Raw genomic sequence first — 24,867 nt, forward strand, 5'->3', positions numbered from 1 at the left:
CAGAGCAGAGATATGACAACAGAAACAGAGGTGAAAGGACAAGAGAGAGAGAACAATTTTAAGAAGCTATGCTGATGGCTTTGAAGATGGACGAAGGGGCCACAAGCAAAGGAATGCCGGCAGCCTCTAGAAGCTGGCAAAGGCAAAGAGATTCTCCCACAGAGCCTCCAGAAGGAACGCAGCAGCCAGCACCTGAATTTCAGGGCTTCTGACCCACAGGACAACAAGATAATGAACGTGTATCGTTTTAAGCCACTAAATCGGTGGTAATTCGTTACAGCAGCAATAGGAACCTAAAACAGGCCCTGAAATAGAGCATTAGTGTAACACTCAGTACAAGTCGGGTTTTATTGTTTTGCTGCATTTCTCAGGACAGAGAAAGGGCTAGAAAGCTGGGGAATGTGACAAGAGGTTGCACTGGCAGTGGGGGGAACACAGGTCAAGTGCAAACCCTGAGATGTGGAAACAGGAAGGGCACATAACTGCTTCCAGTTCTGCTGTGCCAGGTGGCACAGTCCTGTCCTCACCCTCTTCCCAGGGCAAGGCGTCCTCTGCTCCCCCAGCTGCCTCCTACATGTCATTCCTTCCCAGCCCCCAGGCCAAACCCTAAAACCTGCTTGGCTGAAACAGCATCTTCCCCTCTTCCCAAGGAGCTTCAGTCCTCACGCACAACTACCTGTCATCGGCTCACACACCAAAGATGGGAGGAGCAGTGGGGGCCCATGAGAGACCCCTCATCACAATGCTGATGACATAGTTAATTTGCAGAAGCTTTTCCAGCTGTTGAAGTAACAGCTTCTCTTTCTACAAAATCCGTTACACACACACACACACTCACACACACTCACACACACACACACACACACACACACACGGTCCTACAGTTCACGTCAGATCAGGGTACGTTTTTAATATCTGGAAACCAGGAACGCAATGCTGGATCCCAGCCTCTCAATGCTGAACCCCAAATTACTCAAACCCATGTGGACTCTCTGGCCTTCTCTGACCACTAAGGAGAGAGGGAGCCACTGTGCAAACCCCAGCCCTGTAGAAAGACCCTTCCCCAAACTGCTTGCAGGCTGACCTGCTAACACACTCTCCTCACCGTCCCCTCCAGTGCTGTGGTCAGAACCCCAGGAGTCCACTGTGGCACCTCCCTCTCCCTGGCCCCCCACGACGTGATTCATCCTTGAGTCCTGTTGATTCAGCCTCCAAAGCATGTCTGTCCACGCCTCGTCCAAGTCACCATCACCTCTTGCCTGGACAACCACAGGAGCCTTGTAACTGGTCGCCCAGATCCACCCTGATCCCCTGCAAGCCTGCAGGCTGGACTGCGCCGTCCTCTGCAGGGAGCCGGTCAGTGCCAACCTCTCCAGCCTCATCTTCCAGGGTGTCTCTCTGTCCAGCCACTACCACCCCTTATCTGCCCCCAGGCAGGTCCACTGTCTTCCCCACCCTGAGGCCTCTGCATTCTCTGTTCTCTGTGCTGCCTCCCCTTCCCCTAATTACCCTCTGGCCTCAGCTTAATCCTCACGTCCTCAGAAAGGCCACCCAGCCCCACACTCAGAGCACTCCTCCTCTGTCGCGGCATTTATCACAAGTGTCTTTAGATTTTCACTTTCCTGGTCGCTTGTTTAGCATCTGCCGTCCCCACAACTGGATCACGAGCACCACGACGGCAGCTTGTTCATGCACGTAACCCCCGGCTCCCGCACAGCAGAGCTCAGTAAACATCTGCTGAGCCAATAAACGAATCAGCAAAAGATTGGTGACGTCCTGGAAGGGAGCCGGAGGGTCCACACACGGGACCCCAGCCTGTGGGGCAGCCACACCACCCAGGCCCAGAGGTACAGGCTCCCTGGTCTGGCTCAGATCCAGACGCCTCCCTGAGATCCTCAGCCCTGCCTCTGCCCGTCAGCTCACGCCTCTCCACCCGCCCAAAGGCCCTCTCCAGGCCTTTCTGCTCGTTCTCCTTTTACAGCACTGAAGCCCCACTCAGGTTTCTCCTCTTTCAGAGAGCGTCCTAACTCACCCCTCCCTAAGACCCTATTCCCTGATTCCAAGAACACCTGAAAACTGTAGCCCAAACTTCAGAGAACTTTCTCTCAGCCTGTCTTAACCTCTCATTAAGTTACATCTACAGCTCATTCTGTACCTAAAATACAAGCTCCTCCGAGATGTCAGAGTTGTATGATGTCAATAACTCAAGGAGAGCAGCCCACACAGTACCTTTCTCTGACTCTGCCCTGCTTGTACTGCTGTGGAAAGTGTTCTGTCCTCCGAGTAGGGAGGTCTAACCCCACCTCTGCCACCAACCAGCAGCGTGACCTTAGGGAAGTTGCTTCACCTTTTCTGGGTCTTAATTCCTCACTTGTAAAAGGAGGTGTCAGGGTACTTGATCTTTGATCGCCCTCCCACTTCTATGACCCTGTGACACTGACCTTCCATCCAATGCTCCCCTAATTGTTCCCCAGCCCATCCCACCCTCTACACAGGCAGACATGCACCCATGCACACTACATCCAGTTCTCCACCTGGAGTCAGCTTCTCCTCTCTGGTCACACACACACACACACACACACACACACACACACACGCACACACACGGAGTCACCTCCAAAGTGGCACAGGCCAGGCAGCCAAGGCACCACTCCTTGAAGCTGGGCCCCTACAGCAGAACTCACCAGGGGAGCCTGGCCCGGGACATGGGCTTGTTCCTAAAGCTCCATGAATAAAGAAGCAGGCACAGCTGGCCTATTCATAATCAGCATAAAAAATTGATTAGCCCTTTCCAGATTAAACATTATTGTTTCAACGATGAACATAAATCAGGCGGATGTGGAGGGCTTGCCTCCCTCTGCTGCCAAGGAGCAGCATCAGGTAGACAGCGAACGGGGGCAGTGGGAGGAGAGGGGGGCTCCTAGCTGGAGAAGTCCATGGGGGAGCAGCCCACTCCCCCAACACCAGTCCCTGCCTGCACACACATAGGGGTAGCACCTTGTCCAGAGGTGAGATGAAGAGGAGAGCCTGATGACCTCCCAGCAGGCTCCTTAGCGCACCTCCTCAGCTACCATCTGATTGGCTCTCGAGGCAACATAGGCCCAGGGCCAGCCCAGGGCTGAAGGCAAGGGGGAAGACTGGGGTGATGTCAGAGGCAAGAGCATGGCCCTCAGAGGCAGACTGGGTCCCACAGGCCCATCAGCACAGCCTTGAACCAGCCCCTCGCCTCCATGAAGTGTATGCGTCTCTGGAGTCAGACAACACTAAGGTTCAGTTCCCAGTTGAGCCACTGTCCTGCTGTGTGATACTGAGTAAGTTACTTAGCGTCTCTGAGTCTCAGTTTCTACATCTGGAAAAAATGGGGAAAGGGATACCTACCTCGCTGAGCTATTGTGAGGACTAAGTGAGACCTTGTGTTTGAAAACACCTAACACATGCTAGGGAAGGAGAAAACACTTAATAAACATTCAGTTCCTTGACCTGCCAGGTTCCCCATCTGCCTGTCCCGCCTCCCACTCAGGAATGCTGGGAGAATCCATCAAATGCCAGAAGCATGAAACCTTGTGAAAAGCACAGGGGTCCTTACAGAGAACAGGGGAACGCAGTGGTTAGGAGCTTGGGTTCTGCAGTCAGCCCTGGCTTCTGCTCCTGACTCTGCCTGGTACTCTCTGTGTGACCTCAAGCATGTGACTCAACCTCTCTGGTCTTGGTTTGCTCCTCTTAAAACGGGAATAATAACAGTACTTCCCCTCATAGGGCAGCTGTGAGGATTACAGGAGATGATGCCTGCAAAGTTTGCCAGTGTCCCCCCATTCCCTCAGATCTTTCCTCCTTCTCTGGCCTGATTTGCAATTCTCTGTATTTGCATCTGTGCCTGAGGACTCCTCCTCCAAAGCCGCAGGAATTAACAGCCCTCTGGAGCAGCCATCACTCAGGAAGTTAGAAAGCTGGTGTATAAACACCCCACCTTCTCCTTTGGCTTTTGAGTGGGATGATTCTAAGGTGACTGTTTAGCACCGTTTCCCAGTCTCCCCACAGCATTCACCTTCATTCACCCACTGGCGCAGCTGGTTTAAGAGCACACAGCCACCGGCTGACTTCTCTTCCCTGGACCACGTTCCCACTTCCTACTGGAAGACCCTGAGCTTCCCACAAAACCACTTGCACTGGAACCCTTTTCTTGGAGTCATACTCTGGGAACCCCCAACTAGGATGAGCACCTCTCACGCCATGAGCACTGGGCCAAGGTTGGCAATTATGTTCACTGTAGGATGGGGCAGAACCTGGGACTCCTCCAGATCGCTTCTCCACCAGCCATCACCAGTAAAGACAAATGCTTGGCTCACATGGAGACAGAAACCACTGCGAGCACATCCAGCCGGCCCACACCACCAACCCCAGCCCTGAGGGATGCAAGTGGAGACCCACCCCTTCTCCCTGGGAAGGGGAGGAAAGGCCACAATTTCATTCAAGGAGAAGATGAGGACCCTGCAGTCCCTCCAGTGGTCCCAGAGGGCATGGGGTCAGCTGTCCGGCCAGCTCCTTCAAGAGCAGTGACCGTGGCATTCATCCTCTGGCTTGTAGCCTCCTGACTCGCTGCCCAGCTCGGGACACTTGCTCGGAGCTCCAGGGGGATGGCGAGAGAAGAAACTGGCCCTGCCCAAGCCCCAGGAGACAGCTAAAAAAAGGCTCTGTAGGGAGAGTTCACCTCTGCCATATGCGGATGATGGAAAGAGCCCCTTCCCACAGCTCCTGCCTTGGGCCCCTCCATCCATCCTGCAATGTTGGCTAACTCTGCCCGAAATGTCTTTTTCCATCAGTCACGGGAGCTTGCACACACGTACGCACGCACGCACACACACACGCTATTAGCTGATTTGACTTAACATTACTTCCTGGGGCCTGTGGCCACCCCCTAAAGCCTACACATGAAGGCCCAACACTTATGTCCACTCTAACGCCCTCCGAGAACCAGTCCCTCCTCAGGGCTGGCAGCTGGAATGCAGGAGGGGCAAGGCCTTAGGCAACAGAGTTCCAAGCCTGGCTCCGCTCCCTTTAGCTACGTGACTGTGGCTGTTACTTAACCTCTCAGGGTCTCTGCTTCCTCATATGGAAAATTGGAACGGCAAAGTCTATCACACTTGCAGAATTATTGTTAAGGGTTAGAAGCAATATCTGTAAAACATCCTGCCAATGTGTACTACACAGCAAGTACCAAATAAAAAGAAACTAACATTATCATCCGCTGACATGAACATCTCCGGTTCTGCTGGCCTTACGCATCTTTATGCCTTCTTCTGCCTTGCTGCTTCCCACCCTACCCCAATTCTAAACCTTGGGGTTTAAATGAGGCGGGTAATTATCTTACAGACCCCACCTCCTCCAACCACAGTGATTGGTCCGTATGGAACAGACAACTGTATTTGCTAATTAGGGCTACCACACCAAATTACCTCTAACTGGGGGGGGCTTAAAACAACGGAAATATTGTCTCACAGTTCTAAAAGCTCAGCTCGTCTGCAGTCAAGGTGTTGGCAGGCCTGCGTTCCCTCTGAAGGTTCTAAGGGAGAATGCTCCCTTGCATCTTCTTAGTTTCTGCTGTCTGCCAGCAATCTTCAGAGTTCCTCGGTTTATAGTTACATCACTCAGATCTCTGCTTCCATTGTCACGTGGTGTTCTAATAAGGACACCAGTCATTGGGGACCACGCTAATCCAGTGTAAACTCATCTTAAGTTGCCTAATTACATCTGCAAAAACCTTATTCCAGTCTCAGGTTCCAGATAGACATGAATTGGGGGGAAGAAGGAGGACACTTTATTTTATAAAATGAAACTAGAGTGGTGGGGGGCATTCCTCCTGGGGCCACAGATGGAAAGAGGTGAGGCTGAGAGCTTCCAGTGCCAGGTGGTCATGGAGGGAACATGAATGAAGCTGACCTGCAGGAAGAAGTGGAGAGACAGAGAGAAGAGTCTGGGAAGAGCTCCCCAAAGGCTCACAGGCTCAACTCCACCCCAAGCCTTCCTAAGATGTGGTTACATTAGCCAGGACACCTGCCTTTTTGCTTCAGCTCGATCAAGTTGGGGTTCTGATCCTCACAACCACAAAAGACCCAACGCACCCACCTGTTATGGGTTGGTTTGTGTCCTCTGAATACGCAGGTGTTAAAGTCCTAAGCCCCAGTTAGGGGGTTAGAACATGAACTTATTTGGAAACAGTGTCCTTGCAGGTGTAATTAGTTAAGATGAGGTCATGCTGGCATAGGGTGGGACCCCTAATCCAACATGACCGCATTTATGAAAAGGGGCAATTCAGACACAGAGACAGACACACACACACACGCGCGCGCACACACACACGTGCACACACACACAGGGAGAACGCCAGGTGAGAGCGAAGGCAGAGATCAGGGTGAGGCTTCTACAAGCCAAGGAACCCCAAAGATTGGCTTCCCAACACCAGAAGCGAGGGGAGAGGCAGGGAACAGATTCTCCCCGACAGCCCTCAGGTGAACCACCCCTGCCGACACCTGGACCTTGGACTTCCAGTCATCAGAACTACAAGACAATAGAGTTCTCTTGTATAAGTCATCCAGTTTGTGGTACTTTGTTACAACAGCCCTAGCAAACTAATACACCCCAACGAAGTTCCCTGTCATTCCAACCCCACTGGTCTGCTCTTGGCACAAAACAAGCTGTGGTCAGCCCTCGCCACCACACTGCCCGGCCTCATGTGCTGCCGTACTTTCCCTCCTTAAATCTTACTCATCCTCTAAGGCCCAGCTCAAGGCCCACCTCCTCCAAGAATCCCCTTCTGAACTTCCCCCAAACTCTTCCTTCATCAGCCCCACAGGTGAGGCCTTGATTGTTCTCTGATTACTCCCTCTGTGTATTGTTCTGTCTGCCTGGCTTTGGCGGGGGAGAGGGGGCGCGGGGGGGCGGGCGGGAGGGAGTGACGTGGCTTTGACATTTTCTGTATCCACCACAGCACTGGCACAGAGGTAAGAACCTATCAGCTGCTCAACAAACCTGTATTTTCTGAGTGAGCAAAGCAGCAAGTGGTCGCCCCAAACTTCCTGAGTCAGTGAGTGGGACCACCATGAGCTGAGGCCCTTTCTTTCTCCACGGAACAGCCCAGACACAGCAGCTAAGCAGAGGGTTTGGGCACCACCCTGCAGGACAGATCCCAGAGAAGGGGAGCACCCCAGGCATGGCCTGTGGGCCAAAGGTGAACTGGTAAGCGCAAGGGTATAATCTCCCCAAAGCACAGAAAAGGACTGATAGAAGGATACGAAGAAGAGAATCCATCCCTTTGAGGGATGAACTTAGGAAAATACAGCTTCCTGAAAGTCCACAGGAAACTACAAGGTCCCAAGTAGGATGGAAGCTACCTGAGGCCCTCTGGGTTTCGCTGAGAACAAGACCGGCCTCGTTTCCTGTGCGGGGCCTCTCCTTCTGGGCACTAAGCTTCCAGCCCTGAACAGAACAGTCCAAGAGCACTAGCCCTGGATCAGGAGTCATGAGACCCAGGTTCTAGGCCTGCTTCTACCACTAAGCAGCTGTACCACCCTGGGCAAGTTACTTCTCCTCTCTGAGCCTCAGTTTGCTCATCTGTGAAAAACTGGGGTTGAACAAGATGATTTCTAAACCCTACAACGCATGAGTTAGTGACGCTCTTGGATAACCTGTGTCTAAAGCAGCTGCCGCTGGAAGATGAGGGCTGAACGAGAAGATCCAGTGTTCGTCAAACCCCAGGAGGATCCAAGTACCAGGTGAGGTGCTGGATATAATCTGAGGGTCCCGTCTTATTGCTTCAGTTCTTCCTCACAACCTCATACATGACAACCACAGCTAACAGCCACTGGGATTCACCGCACGCTGCGCACTGCATTTTACATGGGCTAATCTTTCAATCCTCATCACAGCCCTATTAATACAAAGGTTTTATTACCACTCTTGTTTACAGATGAGGAAACTGGGGCTCAGAAAGAACTAATGATACAATTAGAATAGGGTAGCATTTGGGATGTGTGCAAGGCCCTCTGAATTCAGAGCCTATTTTATTAACCTTCATGCCACGCTGCCTCAGAAATGATCCTTTTGCTCCTTCTAGAAGCCAGACCCTGACTGAGCCTCGGCCTGTAGTTTATTTTTTTTAAGACTTTTTTTGATGTGGACCATTTTTTTTTACATATATTACATGTATTCTTTTTTGCCCCTATTGGTATACAGATTGCTCCGCAACCTCTTCTTCACATTTAATAATGTATTTTGGAGATTGTTCCACATCAGTTCCTAAACAGTTTTATACTTTTGTTGGTGTCATCCATTCGGTGCATCATATTTTGCTTAGTTATGTTTTAATGAATGCATATCCTTGCATATATGTTATTTCACACATATTCATGTACATACAGGATGGATTCGTAATAGTGGAAGCACTGGTCAAAGGCTACATGCATTAGTAATTTTGATAGATGGTTATATCAGTTTCAACTCCCACCAGCTATAGTTTGAGAGTAATGTGTTTTTTTCAATCAAAGAGAATTTGTACTTAGGAAAACTGTCTACACAATTAGAATATCTAACAAAGCAAAAAATCACTGGGCCAGGATGCTAGGACTCAAAACTACCAATTTATAAGGAAATCAATGAACCATGAGTGAAGGGATGGTATAAAAAGAATAAGTGTTATGCTAACGAGAAAGAATTGGGTGATGGGGAATTACAGGAGGAAGTAGAAAAAGGGAAACTAACACTCATGGAGGGTTGACTGTGTAGGATTTCATCCTGACTACAGTGCAGTGAGATAGGTGTCATGCCCATTTTATAGTAGAAGAACACAAAACTTTTGGGTAACACCCCTGTGGTTGGAAATCTGGAATTAACTTGTTCTAGCCCTGGAAGGATGGGCAAGGAGGCTTTCGTTTTGAAAGCGGGTTTAGCCACGGAAGTACCCACAGAACACATCTTGTCTCCACAGTGGAAAGAGGTCAGAAGATCAGTGAGCACATTGTCATTGGCACCCCCGGGACCGTTCTGGACTGGTGCTCCAAGCTCAAGTTCATTGACCCCAAGAAGATCAAGGTGTTTGTTCTGGATGAGGCTGACGTGATGAAGCTACTCAGGGCCACCAAGATCAGAGCATCCGCATCCAGAGGTAGGAGCTCCTGAGCCAGGAGGAGCTTCTCGGCCTCCTGATCCACAGCATCATCTCCTTCTACTTCACCCTCCTCTTCTCGGCCCTGCCAGGTTCTCTACGCTGCAGCTTTCAGAGGCATCTGTTTGGTGGGCCATTTCCATGTCGCACTGACCATACCCCCAGCCTGGGTTGAGGAAGGAGACTTAGGGACTCTACCACCACCCGTCCCTGCCCCACGTCTGCTCCTCCCTCCTCCCTGCAGTGCTCCTCCCTGCTTTGCCACCTTCCTGGGGACGCAGGTCATCCAAGCCTGGGGAGGCTGTGCTTCTGTTCCTTGCAGTGAAACACTGGGTCGGGGTCATGTCGAACACCTGGGCCTTCCCTCACAGGATGCTTCCCAGGAACTGCCAGATGCTGCTTTTCTCTGCCACCTTCGAAGACTCTGTCTGGAAATGTGCCCAGAAAGTGGTCCCAGACCCAAACATCATCAAACTGAAGCACGAGGAGGAGACACTGGACACCATCAAGCAGTATTATGTCCTGTGCAATAGCAGAGATGAGAAGTTCCAGGCCTTGTGTAATATCTACGGGGCCATCACCATTGCTCAAGCCATGATCTTCTGCCCTGTGAGTAGCAGCGGCAGCAGGAGGAGGCCTGCGGGGGAGGAGCTCCACTGGAGGGTGTGGCCCTGCGCCCTCCCTCTCAGCCAGTTCCACTTCGTGCTGGGGGACCAGGTTCCTTCCCTGTGGCTGTGTGTCTTGGACACGTGACAGGGACGTGCCTCACTCTCAACAAGCGTCATTCCAGCGTGTAGCTGCCCCAGCATTACATCATGGCTCCTAGCGATAGGCACGTGGGGGCTTCCACTGTGTTGCTGCCCACGGTGAAAATACCAGTCCCGCTCCTCTCTGAGCCCAGCTGAGACTCACTCAGGATGTATGCCTCTCTGCGCCTGACCGATAAAGGAAATGTGAGGTCTAGCTCCCTCGGAGGTCCAGAGCGGTTTTGATGTGGACCATTTTTAAAGTCTTTATTGAGCTTGTTACAATATTGCTTCTGTTATATGTTTTGGTTTTTTGGCCCACAGGCATGTGGGATCTTAGCTCTCTGACCAGCGATGGAACCTGCACCCCCTGCATTGGAAGGCGAAGTCTTAATCACTGGACCGCCAGGGAAGGCTCTCAGCCCGTAGTTTAGATAGCCCCAGACGCACCCTCGCCCAGCCCTCCACAGGCTCATAGGGGAACGTCCCAGGGAAGAAGGGGGCCAGTACCGAGCCAGGCGCAGAGCTGGCTACCCCAAGGACCCCAGGCCCTACAACCCCACACCACGATGTCCTACGCTGGATGGAGTGTCTCAGCGCGTGTTATAATCCATTATTAAGCACCTTTTGTGTGCCAAGCACTGGACAGAGCTCTGAGGAAACCCCTAGATGAGTGGGAAGAGACCTGCCATCCTGAGAACATAAACCAAGCTCTGAGATGACCAGACGACCAGGCTGAAGTGAGAGGACCGCCCAGTTCAAGGGGACAGGGGCATCTGAAGTAGTTCTACAAGTCAACCCAACCACATTACTAACACCTACTCTGCGCAGAGCCCACACGAGGCCTCGAAGGGGACTCAAGATGGAAAAGCAACCGATCCTAACACAACAAAGAACTGCAACGGGGGAAGCGCAAAGTACTCCTGGCTGGGAGTACATGAGGAGGCCCGGGGGCCCACTTCACCAGACACTGTACCTCAGTTTCCTACCTGTAAAATAAGGAATAATGGTATCCATCTCAGAGGGTTCTAGTGAGAAGTGAGTTGATCCATGTGAAAGCTTTAAAGCAATGCCTGATACCTGGCCGGCATTCACGTGTGTGTGTGTGTGTGTGTGTGTGTGTGTGTGTGTGTGTGCGCGCGCGCGCGCGCACGGTGTTGTTCATCATCCTTTATCAAAGGATGATAAAGAGCCTGAGAAATAAAGGAGGGCCATGAGAGGACAGGCCTGAGGTACAAATGCAGGTTGATGGGAAAACCCTGTGCAGCCAGGGTGCAGCTGTGTGAAGAGTGGAGAGGCCAACGGGGCTAGAAAGAAAGCAGGGGGCGGGGGACAGCACTTGAGTTGCTCTCCGGGGGCCTCCATTCCACAGGCGTGAGAGGGACGTGGCCCAGGCTGGGTAAGGTTCACCCAGGAGCTACAGAAGAATCAGACGGTAGGCGCCCCAGAGACCAGCATGGGCGCCCGCCCACCCCAGAGGAGGAGGCCTGCAGAGGGGTGTGGGCCTGAGGTGGAGCCGGGCCAGGAGGCCTGGGGAGGAAGGGCCAGTGTGGATGCCTCAGTCTCTCACCCAGTGACTAATGGCACGCCATCTGTCCCGGCTGACAGGAATGCTTCCCGCCATCCATCTCCCACTCGTTAAATTACCATTTTATGGCCAAAATCTCTCTCATAATTGATAAAAATCTCCTTTTGATGTTCAGCATTATTGGGGGCAAAATGTTTTTCTATTCTTCATTATGTTTTTAATATAAATGTATTTTTTATTGAGAGCTGCTGGGAAGGCTGGATGAGCCCAGGTCAGGAGGGAGGGTGGTCAGCTCCCCCCGTCCCCTCCCCCTCTCCCTCCCCACCCCGCATTCCAGCTCCTTCTGTTCCGTTCCCAGAACGCTCACACGGTAGCCTTGGGGAGGAGGGGTGCTGTCTGGGGAGACAAAGAAATCAGACGCCAGAAGAAGACCGAAAGAAGCAATTCTACAGACAGCTGAAGCCCTCAGGGTGGGCCTCAGCTGCAGGCCAGCAGAGCAGCCCAGGGGTGGTAAAGGGTGAGCCGACCTCGGCCCGGCCCCTGCCAGTGTGTGCGAGAACAGGGCAGGAGCCCCAGAGGGCACGGACCCCCAGGGGCTGGCGTGGTACCTGGCACAGAGGAGCGCTCCATAAATATGTGTGAACAAATACGAGACGGGCAGGGAGGAGTTGGGTCAGCATTGGAAAGAAGGCAGCAAGGAACACGACAGCACGGAGGCTTGTGTCATCAGGGAGGAAAGTGTTCTGCCAGCTGCGGGCCCCCAGGTGGAATCAGCCCCGGGGGCAGGAGGGGCTCCTCTTACCTCTGTCCTAAGCTCTTCTCTAGCCCTAGTCCAACCCAGGGCATGTTCAGCCCTGCGCACATCCCATACCCACCTCCTCCAGGACAAGGGAAGTTGAGTCCAGCTGCCTTCCTGCAAGTGAGGAAGGCACGGTGGGTCCTGGACACAGCACAGCCGCCGACTCATGGCCCTGGGCACCCGTGGCTCCACCTCCTCCACGGAATCAGACCAACAGTACATGGGAGGTGCTGCTGACGGGCCTCAGGAAACTGCCCGCTGAGCTGCCAGCAGCCCCCAACGTGGGGGTCTGTTGGGAGGGTGGTGCTCAAGAAGCCCAGGAGACAGGCTCCAAGGCAGCCTGTGCGAGGTTTCCAACAGTGGGAGGGAAGGGGCTGGCCACTAGATGGAATGCTGGGTACCAATCAGGAAGGGGAAGAGAAAGGCCGATTCTTCTAGTAAAATAGTATCTGGGACCATACCTTGTATCAGAAAACCTGGCTGAAGACCCAACTCCACCATTTAAAGTCTCCCAGAACCTTGGTTCCTCGCACATATGAAGCATCCAGCGCAACACAGAAACAACAGCTAACCTTTGCTGGTCATCTGCTCTGTGCCAGGCATGCTCTAAGTGCTCCACATTCATTCATTCATTTAATCCCTGCAGCAAGCCTGTGAAGCAGGTGCTGTCATCATCCCCATTTTACTGATGAGGAAACTGAGGGACAGAGAAGATACGTAACATGTCCAAGGTCACAAAGACAGTAAACCAACAGGCAGTCTGGCTCCTGCCTACCTCAAAGGCTCAAAAAGAAGCTCAAGGGCCGTGTGAAAGCAGGACCCAGGGTACAAATGTGCAAGCCAAGCGAAGGGCCGCGTGGGGAACCATGAGGGTTAATTTTACGTGTTAATTTGGCTGGGCCACAGAGCCCAGAAATCTGGTCAAACATTATTCTGATGTTTCTGTAAGGGTGTTTGGGGATGAGATATATATTTAAATTAGTAGACTCTGAGTAAAGCAGACTGCCCTCCTTAATATTGGTGGGCCTCATCCAATCAGTTGAAGGCCTGAATCGAACAAGACTGACCTCCCCAAGCAAAAGAAAATTCTGCCAGCAGATGCACATCAGCTCTTCTTGGGTCTCCAGCCCAATGGCCCACCCTGAAGACTTCTGACTTGCCAGCCTCCATAACTGCATAAGCCAACTCTTTAAAATCAATCAATCAATCACTATTTATTTATCAGATAAAAGAACATACATGTACCCTACTGGCTCTGTTTCTCTGGCCAATCCTGACTAACAGAAGAATAAAAATCCAGCCCTGGTAGAGCGGTCACCACCTGGGGGAAGGGATGCCCAGCTCAGGCACCTTTTCCTAGTTCTCACAAAGTTCTCTGCGTGCCAGCAGAAGTCCTGTGTGCAGGCATGCAGAAATGATATGGTTCAGCCCAGAGCCGGTCATTCACTCTCCAAGCCTACGGTCCCCTCCCCCAGCCCTGAGGCCTCCACCCAAGCCCCTGTTCCAGTCTCTGCACGGCCCCCACCCAGTGGTCCCACACCAGGAACCCCTTGCACAGGCCAGGAGTTCCTGCCTCACCTGCCCGCCTTCTGCTTTTGCCTCCGCTGGTCCTCACGTCAACAGTGCCTTCTCTCTGCCACCACCACCAAGCTTGAGAGATGAGTGATGTTCCTGGGAGCAGAGCTTCTTTATCTCTTTTTCTGAACTTTTGCTTACAACTGAAACATCGCCCTCCACCCGTACCTGTAGGTTTGTGTGAAACAATGACGGGTGCGTTTTCCCATCTGAATCACAGTGGTTCTCTTCTGCATTCTCACAGCCACTCTGGTCAGATGGCCCATCAAAACACTGAGCCCTTGTCCCTGGGAGCTATGGGGAGTTACAAAACAAGGTGAAATCTAGATCCCCACCCTGTGGGAGCTCAGGGGTAAAAGACAGATAAAACATCTTTCAGAGCACAGAAGCAGCAGAAGCATTGCCCCTAACAAAGGTATTTCTGTGCTCTGCTCCAGCCCCTAACTTCATTTCCTTTGGTTTTTCATAGAATTTAAGGGTTCGAAAGAATGTTATCTGATACGACTCTGTTCCGGGACAATGAACAAAACTGGATCATTCACTGAAATATATTGTAAGGAGATTGGACTTGTCTGTATGTGCTGGGGAGGTGGGAGAGATATGTGTGTGTGTTTATGACCAAAGATAACTGTCCCATTGCAGCTGAGGGTTCCATCATCTCTTCCAAAGTCCCACTGTAACTCCTACCCCCAAGCTCTCCGCCCACCTCAAACCTCCTGCCTCCACCTTCCCCACCTGTAAAAGATGACCTCATCTCCCATGTTACTAAGAAAATTCGGCTCCACTCTGTCCTTCTTTGCTCAGGCCCCTCTCCTCCAGGCTCCCATTATGAAAAGAACATTCAAAGGCCCCTCTCAATGTAACCTCAGCCCCAACTTTGCAACCTCGGCTCCACTGGCCACCAGCTTGAACCCCATATACTAGTCAACAAGACTATTCACCCTGCACTCTCTGTACTTTATGCTTTCCACTGCTTGCATAAGACGTGCAGGGGCACATCTCATTAATCAGTAATCCCCTCCTCCAACCTCCACCTCCTCCAACCCCACCCATCTTTGAGATCCTGGGTCAGATGCCACCTGCTTCAGAAAGCTTCTATCCACCCAAATATAATATCTATCTATCTATCTCCCTCTCTCCATCTCTCTCTCTGCCTCTCTCTCTCTCTCTCTCTCTCTCTCTCTCCGTCTCTCTCCCTCTCTCTCTGCCTCTCTCTCTCTCCCTCTCTCTCTCTCTCTCTCTCTGCCTCTCTCTCTCTCCATCTCTCTCTCTGCCTCTCTCCCTCTCTCTCCATCTCTCTCTCTCTCTCCATCTCTCTCTCTCTGTCTCTCTCTCTGCCACTCTCTCTCCCTCTCTCCATCTCTCTCTCTGCCTCTCTGCCTCTCTCTCTCTCTCTCCATCTCTGTCTCTCTCTCTCTCTCTCTCTCTCTCTCTCTCCCTCTCTCTCTCTCCGTCTCTCTCTCTCGCAGGCACTTACATGGCCAGGTATTACAGTGATGAGTGTACCTCTTGATGACCCCAGACTACAGGGGCCAGAATGAGGTCTCACCCATTTTGGCTGCAGCCACAGCTTCCAGCTCTGTGCCTCTCTCACTAAATTCAAGCTGCTTAGACAACAAAGAGAAAGAAGAAATGGAAAAATGAAGGAAAACGTGTTGAACCATAGAACTGCATGCTCTTAGAGCCTGCAGGGGCCCTTAGAGGACTCCTACTCCAAACGAGGAAGCCGTAAGGATAGGCTGGTGGTCAGTGTAAAGAACCCTGCCAGGTCCTCCAACACACAGCCGAGAGCTCCTTGGGACCAGGATGGTCAACAGTCTCGTACCTGAGGCTTGTGTCTGCCCCATTCAGGGTCAGAGGTGTCAGCCCAGGCTCCCTCCACAGCATGGACCATGCCCAGGAGTACAAATCATCTGAATCTCAGCCAGCTACTGGGGCTCCCCTCTGTAAGGAAGGGCCGTGTCTTCAACACCCCTCCCTGACTCTCGAGCTCAGGCGCCATCTGCTGGTCGAGATCAGCACTGCACCTGGACCCACAGCCCTAAGGGCAGTCAGGAGACCAAGGTTGAGACCATCTCCAACCCACTCCAGATCCAAGTCACTTTGGAAGCAGCAGAAATGACCCCACATTCTAGAGTTCTGACTCCTGACTGATTCCCAGGACCTGTCCTTCGGGACTTAAGCCTAACATTCAAAAGAAAAAGAAAAAAGTAAGTTTCTTTGTGGTAATAATAGTAGAAACTTCCAAGGCACAGATACACGGACACATAGAAAAGTGATTTACAGAGGATTTCTGCCAAACAGAAGCTCTGTTAATAAGAGATAAAGCACTGGCCAGAAGATCAGGAGATCTGACATCTTGTCCCATCCCTCACATGCCACTCCCTTAGCTACCCGGTCCCCCAGACTCCCTACCCAGGCCAAGCCCTATGCCAGGATGGTACCCCTTCACTTGCCCTCACCTCTGCACTGACAGCACTGGCTGCTGTCCAGGGATTTGGACTGATCCAGAACCAAGTGCAAATCATGGGATCCAGAAGAGCCGCCATCTAACCCTCATCCCCCGTGCTGGGGACACCCCTCAGGGCCAGCCCTATCTGCCTGGGACAGGGATCGGTCTGAGGATATTAGTGACCCGCCCCCCAAGGCCTCTGCTGATGGGAGGGGCCCCTAAGAGCATAGAGGGAACCAGTCAGTGCAAGCTGGGACGCACCGGCCTCGAGCTCCTCTGGCCACCTCTCCTCACTCTTCAGTCTGAGACCTAGGGGCAGCTATGCAGTCTCTGAGCTCGAGGTAACCTCAGAGCCCACACAAGGACTCACACCTAGAAACAAGACAGTGATGCATGGCAGACTCGGCTTCCTTTCACCACACTCCCGGAACCAGGGATGGAACGGAGGGCCCCAGGGCAGGCGTGGAGCCCAGGATCAGTGGGGCTGGCTGAAACATCTTCCTGGGGGGAGGGCTGCTCCCCGAGAAGTGTCGCAGGACACTTCACTGGAGGAGGAGGGAAGTGCAGAGTGAGTGACTTTCCCCGCCCTCACAGCCCCACACCCACCTACCCTGCTTCCCACCTGTCTCCTTTCCCCTCCCTCCACCCACAGGCTGAGAAAGTGTGTCACTGGGAACAAAAGGGGTGAGGGAAGACTTTGACTGTGCACCTGTAGTGCCGGGTAAGAAACCAGAGGTCTCTGAGCTTCCCAGCTGTAAGGGACGCCCCCTCTGAGCCATGACCTTGACATTAGCCTCCTTTTCTCAGAGGACTCGAGTCAAGCTGTGGGTCAGAAGCCACAGGCCACCACGCTCAGGAGGACTTGGCCGGGGGGCTTAGAGAAGAGACCCTGAAAATGCAGGCAGCATCCTCTAACCCCAGACATGCCAGCTGGGCGGGCACACCATGACTGCTGACACCCCCAGCTTCCCATCTCGCTCCACCCTGGCTCGGAGGAAGCCACTGCCCTGCTCTTGCCTCCCCCTCCAGCTCTCCAGAGACAAGTCGGCCTCCAAGGGTTAATCTGCTGCCTTCCCTCCCTTGCCTCCGCCCCCCACTGAGCTGCCACATGCTAGCAATGATGCACTTCACACTGCTATTATTTTAGTTTTATATTTAGTTTTAGTGATTTATTTAGTTTTAATTTGGGGGTGCACCTCATGCTGTAGGAAGCAGGGGGCCAACGGTCTTGGCAAGAAGCAAGGGCGCACACGGCTGTGCCAGGCCAATCCCGTCCCCTCTGCCTGCGGCCCCTGCATCCTAACCCCACTCTTCCCAGCCTGTGGTCTGCTCCTGACACCAGCCCTAAATCTTCACTCAATCTTCCCCCTGTCCCGTTGGAGATGTTCCTCCTCAGTAGGAAGGGAATCCACAGAGGTTTCTATGCTCACCTCCTGCGTGACCCAGGCCCCCCAGAGTCAGTTAATGAGGCCAGCCCAGGCCAGGCTATCACTGAGGAGTGGTTCCCCTTTGGCTGGATGCCGGGCACAAGATGCCAGCTCTACAGAAAGGCACCGACAGCCAGGGCCAGCTCCACGCAGACCAGAGAACATGGAACATGGTCTTTATGAATCTCTGCCCCTACTCTCCACCTAGTCCGCAGTAGACTAAGGAAACTGTCACTTATCAGCCATTGGTTCATTAAACAAACACTGGTGCCCACGACATACCACATCCTACTCTGGAACTGCAGATAGGATTAAAAGGACCATCATGGTCTTCATCCCCAGACTTTACAACTTACTGTGAAACCAACTAGACACAACTAACCAAACTACAAGAGGCACAAGCAGAAGGAGCAAAGGTGTGCAGAGGGTCAGAGAAGATTTCACAGGAGAGCTGGGATTTGGCCAGGACACACAGCACCTTGCACAGTGCCCAGCATTTGGTAGACAGATGGACGAATGGCCTAGAAACACAAGGAATCACTTGACAGGGAGAGAATGGGGTAAAGAGATTCCAGGCAGACAGAGACCATGGCAACTTGAAAGTGGATGGGGTAGACCTTGAAAGTCCTGCTAAAGATTTGATTTGGGGAAATTGGGAGGCACCAAAGGTGATAAAATAATCTCAGGAAAGGCATCAGCTGATCTAGGCTTGACTTTAAGATTATTTTGCTCAGAAAGGTTCTAGATCCAAAGGGCTCTCCCTCTAAGAGGAGAATTTCAAATATAATAATAGGTGAAGGAAGAAAATAAGTTTTTTTTTATTAGCGTTCTCTGGGGTACCATGAAATTATAGCACATAATTTGTAAGGCTGGACCTGATCGGCCAGTCGGCACCCTGCAGACGGCTGCTCCAATCCCTCCCCGTCCCCAGAATCAAGATGAGCGGAACAGGTCAGCAAGGATCCACACCACTGTGGCGATCTGGGTTCCACACATCCTGCAGGTCACTGGCATGAGTCCAGAGGAGTGTGACCAGGGCTGTGTATGGAAGGGCCCTCAGCCCCTTTCTCTTTTGCTCCATGGGGTGGATGAAGATCAGGAAAGTTTGAGGAGGCAGGCCTAGCCCTTAGGAGGAAGCATGTATAACAATTAGAGATGAGTGATAATAGAACGGACCACCTTAGGCAGCAGGTAAGAGAATAAGCTTCCTATCACTGGAGGTAATCAAGCAGTGGCCCACAAACGTTCTGGGAAAGTCATAGCACTGAATGATTAGGACAGCTCACTGGCAGAGCAGTGCACTGGAATCACTTCCTAACAGTCCCCTTGGACGCTCTACCTGATCACTCTAAGTCTCCATCCCTCATCTGCAAAAAGGGGTTAATGATGGCACCTACCTCATAGGTCTGCCCTGAGGACTAAGTGAGATAACATGTGGGAAACAGCGCAGGTGTGAGTGCGCAGTAAACCCTCAATAATTGATAGGTATTATTTATTTTTTATTTTTTTTGCGGTACGCGGGCCTCTCACTGCTATGGACTCTCCCGTTGCGGAGCACAGGCTCCGGACGCGCAGGCTCAGTGGCCATGGCTCACGGACGCAGCCGCTCCGCGGCATGTGGGATCTTCCCGGACCGGGGCACGAACCCGTGTCCCCTGCATCGGCAGGCGGACTCTCAACCACTACACCACCAGCGAAGCCTGATAGGTATTATTAAATTCAACCATATGAATCATATTAAGTTACAGGTCAAAAACAATCAAATATCAACGATTTCGTATGGCCCAACTAATATTTTATACTGAGGGCCACTCAGGTTCCTTCTAACCTCTCTGCTTTCACACTGAAAGTTTCTGCGAAGCGTAGTTCCACGCCACTGGTGGAGCCCCAGGGCCTGGGGCCAAGCAGCGAGAACTCTGCGGGGGCCTTTTCGGAAGCCCATCCCCCCTGGCAGAGGTGGGTACCTCTTTGCCCAGGTCCTCTCGGATGACCTGGCGGACCTCCTGCATGCTGCTCTGTGGGGCCTGGCTGTGTAGCACCTTCAGCGTGCTGGTGTACTCCTCCGGCAGCAGGTAGTCCAGAGCCCCCAGGTGCTGGCCCACCTTGATGAACGTGCCCCGGTTGGCACAGCAGAGCTCGCAAAGGCGCCTGGCAGAGCGAAGGTGCACCTGCAGGAAGACAGGCGGGGCCAGAGAGATGTGAATGCTCACTGTCCGCTGCATGCTCTTCTCTTCGGCCCCCTCTGCTTAGAAACCCTGATTCACCACCCCCCCCCCAGTGTACGTACACGCGCACACACACACACACACACACACACACACACACACACACTCACACACCGTCATTCACCTTCAGTCTCCTGGTACCCAGAGCAGTCAATTCCAATCTCAAACTGGAACCAGCCTCCTGACATGACCCGATGCTTCTGATCGCCTTTCCTTCAAAACTTACCTGGTCCAAGTCCCACTCCCTCAGAAACTAGCGTTTGTCCAAGGCTTTCAACCAATTCTAATCTACACTTATGATTCATTCAAGGATACATTGAGTTCACGCATTTGTCACCCACCCCTAAGTCATACTAATAATACCATCTGTTTGTTTGGAGGTCTACAATTTTTAAACATGGTCATATTCATTATTTTTTTAATCCTTACAACAATTTAGGGAGACAAGTGCTGGTATCTTTAAGGATAAGAAACTCAGACGTTTTGCTTATCAAGAAATAGCTAACTAATGTCAAAGGAAGGTCTAGAAAACGCTTCAAACCTACAGCGCTTTAACACAGCCAACTTTAGCAGGGTCTCCTGTCAACTGAAGGAGAACCTTACAGGGAGCATCAGGCACACGGGGTAGGCAGCAGGGCAGGCTGTGCAGGACAAGCCGGCCTTAACCTGTAGCCTGATGCCCACCTGTCCTTCCAGAGTGGGAGGTGGCCTCCATCCGCCCCCAGGCTACACATCCCCAGTCATCACCCCAGCTCAGCTGAGGGTCTTGGCATTTTGAGGGTCCTGCCTTCTTGGAGCTACAGTTCCTGAGGCAGGATGAAGCCATGGGCACACACAAAAGACAAGGGAGCCCAGTGACCTGTGGGAAGCTGGTACCCTCTTCCACCTGTAAGTCAACCGGGAGAGTGAATATCTAGGATGGACTTACACTCTCTTAACTGCTATGAAGGATGCTGACACAATTAAGTGTGTATCGGAGGCAATAAACCACATGAAGAGATAAATAACCATTGGCAACAAACACGGAAGAAACGTTCAAAGATCCTACATAATTAGTTGCTGAGTGAACCATACAGAAAACCGTTACCTTAGGAATTAAGAAGAGGACACTGCAGCCCTGAACACCCTGGTCCCAGCAGCCAGGGAGCCATCTATCCACTCCCTCTAGAGCAGAGGGATGCCCCACACTCCAGGCACTCGCAAGCTGTCCTTAGGCCCTCAAGGGCTCTGCTGGACACCTCTGCATCCCACCCCAACCCACTACTGGGGAAGCCTATGTCCACATGACTCTATGCCCCTGAACAGAGTGCGGGCGCCTGGTCCAAACTAGGCCAAGAAGAGTCTTTTTTCCCTGAGAGGAGGGTGCAGAGAGAAGGGAATTGACTCTAAGAATTAAGGCGGGGCGGGTGTGGGGAGAGAACACATTTCCCTAGATGAGTAAATGGCCCATGGGGGCAGCAGTGGGGGTGGACTGGGAATTGAGCTGGCCGGTGTCAGATGGTAGAAGGTCACTACTGTCCAAGGCCACACTCACGTTCTGAGGAAGTGAGAAAGAAGGCAAACGTGGTCAAATATGGAACTGGGCGTTTCCCCACCCTCCATGAGTCCAGGCTGTTATGAACAAATGACTCTTTACAGCTCAAATAATCAACGCCAATTCCCACCCTGCCAAATAAGAGGCAGCCAGCAAGTCATCCACGATCCATTTGTCCTAAGGCACAGTGTGACCAGAAGCCAGGTCCCACCAGAGGCTCCCGGTGAGGCTGCCCTGGCACCCAGCTGCCCACTGCCCCGAGGAGGCATGCTCAGCCCTCACGCCAAAGCCACTGCAGGGTCAAGGCAGAGGACTAGAAGGCGGAGTGAGGACACACCCCATGGTCTCTGCCCCTCCCAGGAAAGACATCAACCACTGTGTATTCACTGGGGGCTGAGTCCCACGCCCTCCACCTCGTGGGGAGATGTGACAGAGCCACTCACACACAGAGAATGACACGTGGCAGTAGGATCACACTGAGGACCACGGAGCTCACAGATGGGAGAAACAAGAGGGTTGGAATTAGAAAGGCTTGGCTCCTCGGGAGAAGCGGGGTGCGTGCAGCCCAGGAACACAGGGCCTCTCAGCTGCAAATCCACGCTTCTTTGCCGTGCGCTGTGATACTGGTACTAGACCCTGTGTCATTTCTCCTTTGTCAGATGGGTCACTATTAGGCTTTGTCAACAGGGGGCTCTGGGGAACACTGCAAGGCCACAGCACAAGGAGGCTCCCTTATTGTCCCCGTGCACTGTTTTCAGCTCATCAGCCAGTGGGTAGTGGCTTGGGGGTGACCACTTTGGTGGCCCTCACGGACCAGCCCACCCTCTGTAAATTTCTCCACTACATGATGGGCCCCTCCTGTGGACCAACTCAGGCCCCATATCTTCCAGCAAGTGTTCTGACCACCCAGCAGGTGGCTCCTACACACTAGCTCCAGGTCGCACCCTCCTACAAATTTCTCTGCCACCTGGCAGGCTGTTCCCATGGACCATGCCTGCCATCACGTCTCATCACCAGGGCAGCCCAGCATCCCAGCCTTGCAGGTGGGAGGCCCCCAGCTGAGTCTTTAGCTCTGTTCTTGTTCACCACCCCCTCAGCCCTAGAGGGAGCAGGTGCTTTACGCATTTACTACTTCTGCACCTTTAGAATCTTCTTTTACTCCTTTTAGGAGTTAACTACCTTTTCCTAGTGAATAAGTCTTTATATTTAAATTACAGGTATGACTAGTCCCTGGCTGATACATAGGATTAGCCCCTGAAATTGAACCTGAAAAGATTAGAATAAAAAAGGAGGGCATTTCAGATCGAGAGAACAACAAGCATGCGTGTGTGTGTGTGTGTGTGTGTGTGTGTGTGTGTGTGTGTGTGTGAGATGCTGCTGAAGACCTGCTCCACCATTTTCTTTAGACTGGATTCACATCTGCATTTATCTCTGCTGCTGGCAGCCCTCAGAAAGCATTAGCCTCACCCTAACAAGCCCTCCTACCAAGGAGCAGAGGCAGGGCTCTGTTGCCCCTCACCTGTGGCCTGAGCCAGTCCTGGGTAGGGCGTCTCTTGGCACAAAGTGATGGTCACCTTCAGGACACTGTCTGGGCAATGCAGAGAGCCCTCTCTGGTCACACAAGCCCAGGAAGGCTGGTCTACTGCTGACTCACTGGTTACTGGGCACATCAGCCATTGGGGACAGAGACCATGTGTTGTGTACCCCAGGGCAAGCCATGCATGAGCTAGAAATGTAGACTGATGACAACCTTGGGTCATACACTCACAAAACCATCATCCAGGAAGCTGAATCAGCATCTACTGCAAATGGCACCCACATTTCAACAAAAGAAGCCCCAAAGTCACCTTCAACCAGCTTCTAATTAAATACACACACACACACACACACACACACACACACACACACACAGAGTCACATGGGGGTGAGGGACATTGCCACTAACCAAAAAGTGTAAATGTTCTTTTAAAGCCAAAAGACACACATGCTGAATAACAGAGCAGGCACTCTGGTCTCCGGCATCCCTTTCTAGCTCCAGCTCCTACAGCTCCACCATCCTTTGAGATCAGAAGGCAGGTGCCACTCAGAACTTCAAGAAATTACTCGCTTAGTGCAAACTCCCTCTTTTAGCATTCACCTCCTGCTTGCTGGTACCTGGGATGGAGGACTGCCCTTCCCCCAGCTCACTGAGCATCCTTGCTTCTGGGATCTGTAAGTAATAATAAATCTTGTAACTCTACTTCCTCTGTGCGGGTGTATTTAAACTGTACCTTCAATCAAAACAACCCACTGCGTTTCACTTCCCCAGTGGAAGCTTGGATGCCGAGGGAGCTACCAGCCAACCCCATGTAGGAGGCTTGCGCTCCTCATTCATCAGGTCATAAACTACATATTCTTAATTCAATATACCAGCTCTTGCTTCTCAACACATGTTACTGCCCTAACACTCCCCACCCATTTGCTCACTGGACCCGAGTCCTGCCCTTACCCAGCACCTGGTTTCACTGCCGCGTGTCCTCACTGCAGAGTCCCCACACTCCCCCTTCTGTTCCTGCCAAAACACGGCAGGAACGGCTGGCAGTGTCTCTCTGCCCCTCCTCCAACTTTGTTTTCACTCCCAGCACTTGCCTTATGATTATCTCATTACCAATAACCTTGTTGTAATGAGTTTTAATCTGCCTCATATTAATTAAAAGCACTGTCATCAGCCAGCTTGGGTTGGGGTTGGGGGGAAGGCAGTGAAGAGCTAATAAGATCAACTCAGTACTGATTAATTATTGATTGGGAGGGATGGAGCAAAGGCCCAAGGAGAGCAATCCTTTACTCGTGTCTAAATCCCCAAGAGTAGGGATCTCGAGCCCCAAACTTGGCAGAAAGGCACCAAAGCCAGACCGAATCAAAGAGGCTTCCCATCAGAATTGAGCAGTGTCTCCAATGGGATTTCGGGGTGTGACTGTGAGACAGAGACGAAAGAGACAGACGCATATACATACCCCACACATCACAGGAAGAAAGAGACAGTGAAAGACAAGGTCACAGACAGACCCCAAAACAGACAAGCCCCTTGACGGATTCTTCTAATCAAAGATTCAAGACCCAAAGGAAATGCACTGACATGTAAACAGTGTTACCTCTGGGCAGTGAGATTAAAAGAATACTTTTCTTTTTAGGTTTTTGTGTATTTTTCAAATTTCTTAAAACTAATATGTATTATATCAATAATAGAGGAGAATTTTAAAAAATAATCCCGTCTTCAACATCTTCTGGAAATAGATAAGTCCAGCTGACAAGATTCTCCCATGCAGACTGGACCAGCTTGGTGCAGAATCCAGCATCTCTTCCCCGATTTTCCAGGGTGCTATGATCCACGTGTGTGTTTTTCATCATGAAAATGGAACTGCAGGGCTTCCCCGGTGGCGCAGTG

At 52.0% G+C, this 24,867-nt stretch overlaps 1 protein-coding gene across 1 annotated transcript in view; it reads right to left on the bottom strand.

The window, feature by feature from the left end:
- The window catches only part of ADCK1 (aarF domain containing kinase 1), a gene marked incomplete at its 3' end in the record, with an annotated part of 110,255 nt that overhangs the window by 48,421 nt on the left and 36,967 nt on the right, over positions 1–24,867 (bottom strand). Inside the window, exon 4 of the mRNA XM_082837747.1 lies at positions 19,649–19,852. Within this exon, the coding sequence (XP_082693873.1) occupies positions 19,649–19,852 (204 nt within the window). The remainder of the gene's footprint in view (positions 1–19,648; positions 19,853–24,867) is intronic.

Source organism: Leucopleurus acutus, assembly GCF_964270905.1.
Source record: "Leucopleurus acutus genome assembly, chromosome: 1".
Classification (NCBI taxonomy): domain Eukaryota; kingdom Metazoa; phylum Chordata; class Mammalia; order Artiodactyla; family Delphinidae; genus Leucopleurus; species Leucopleurus acutus.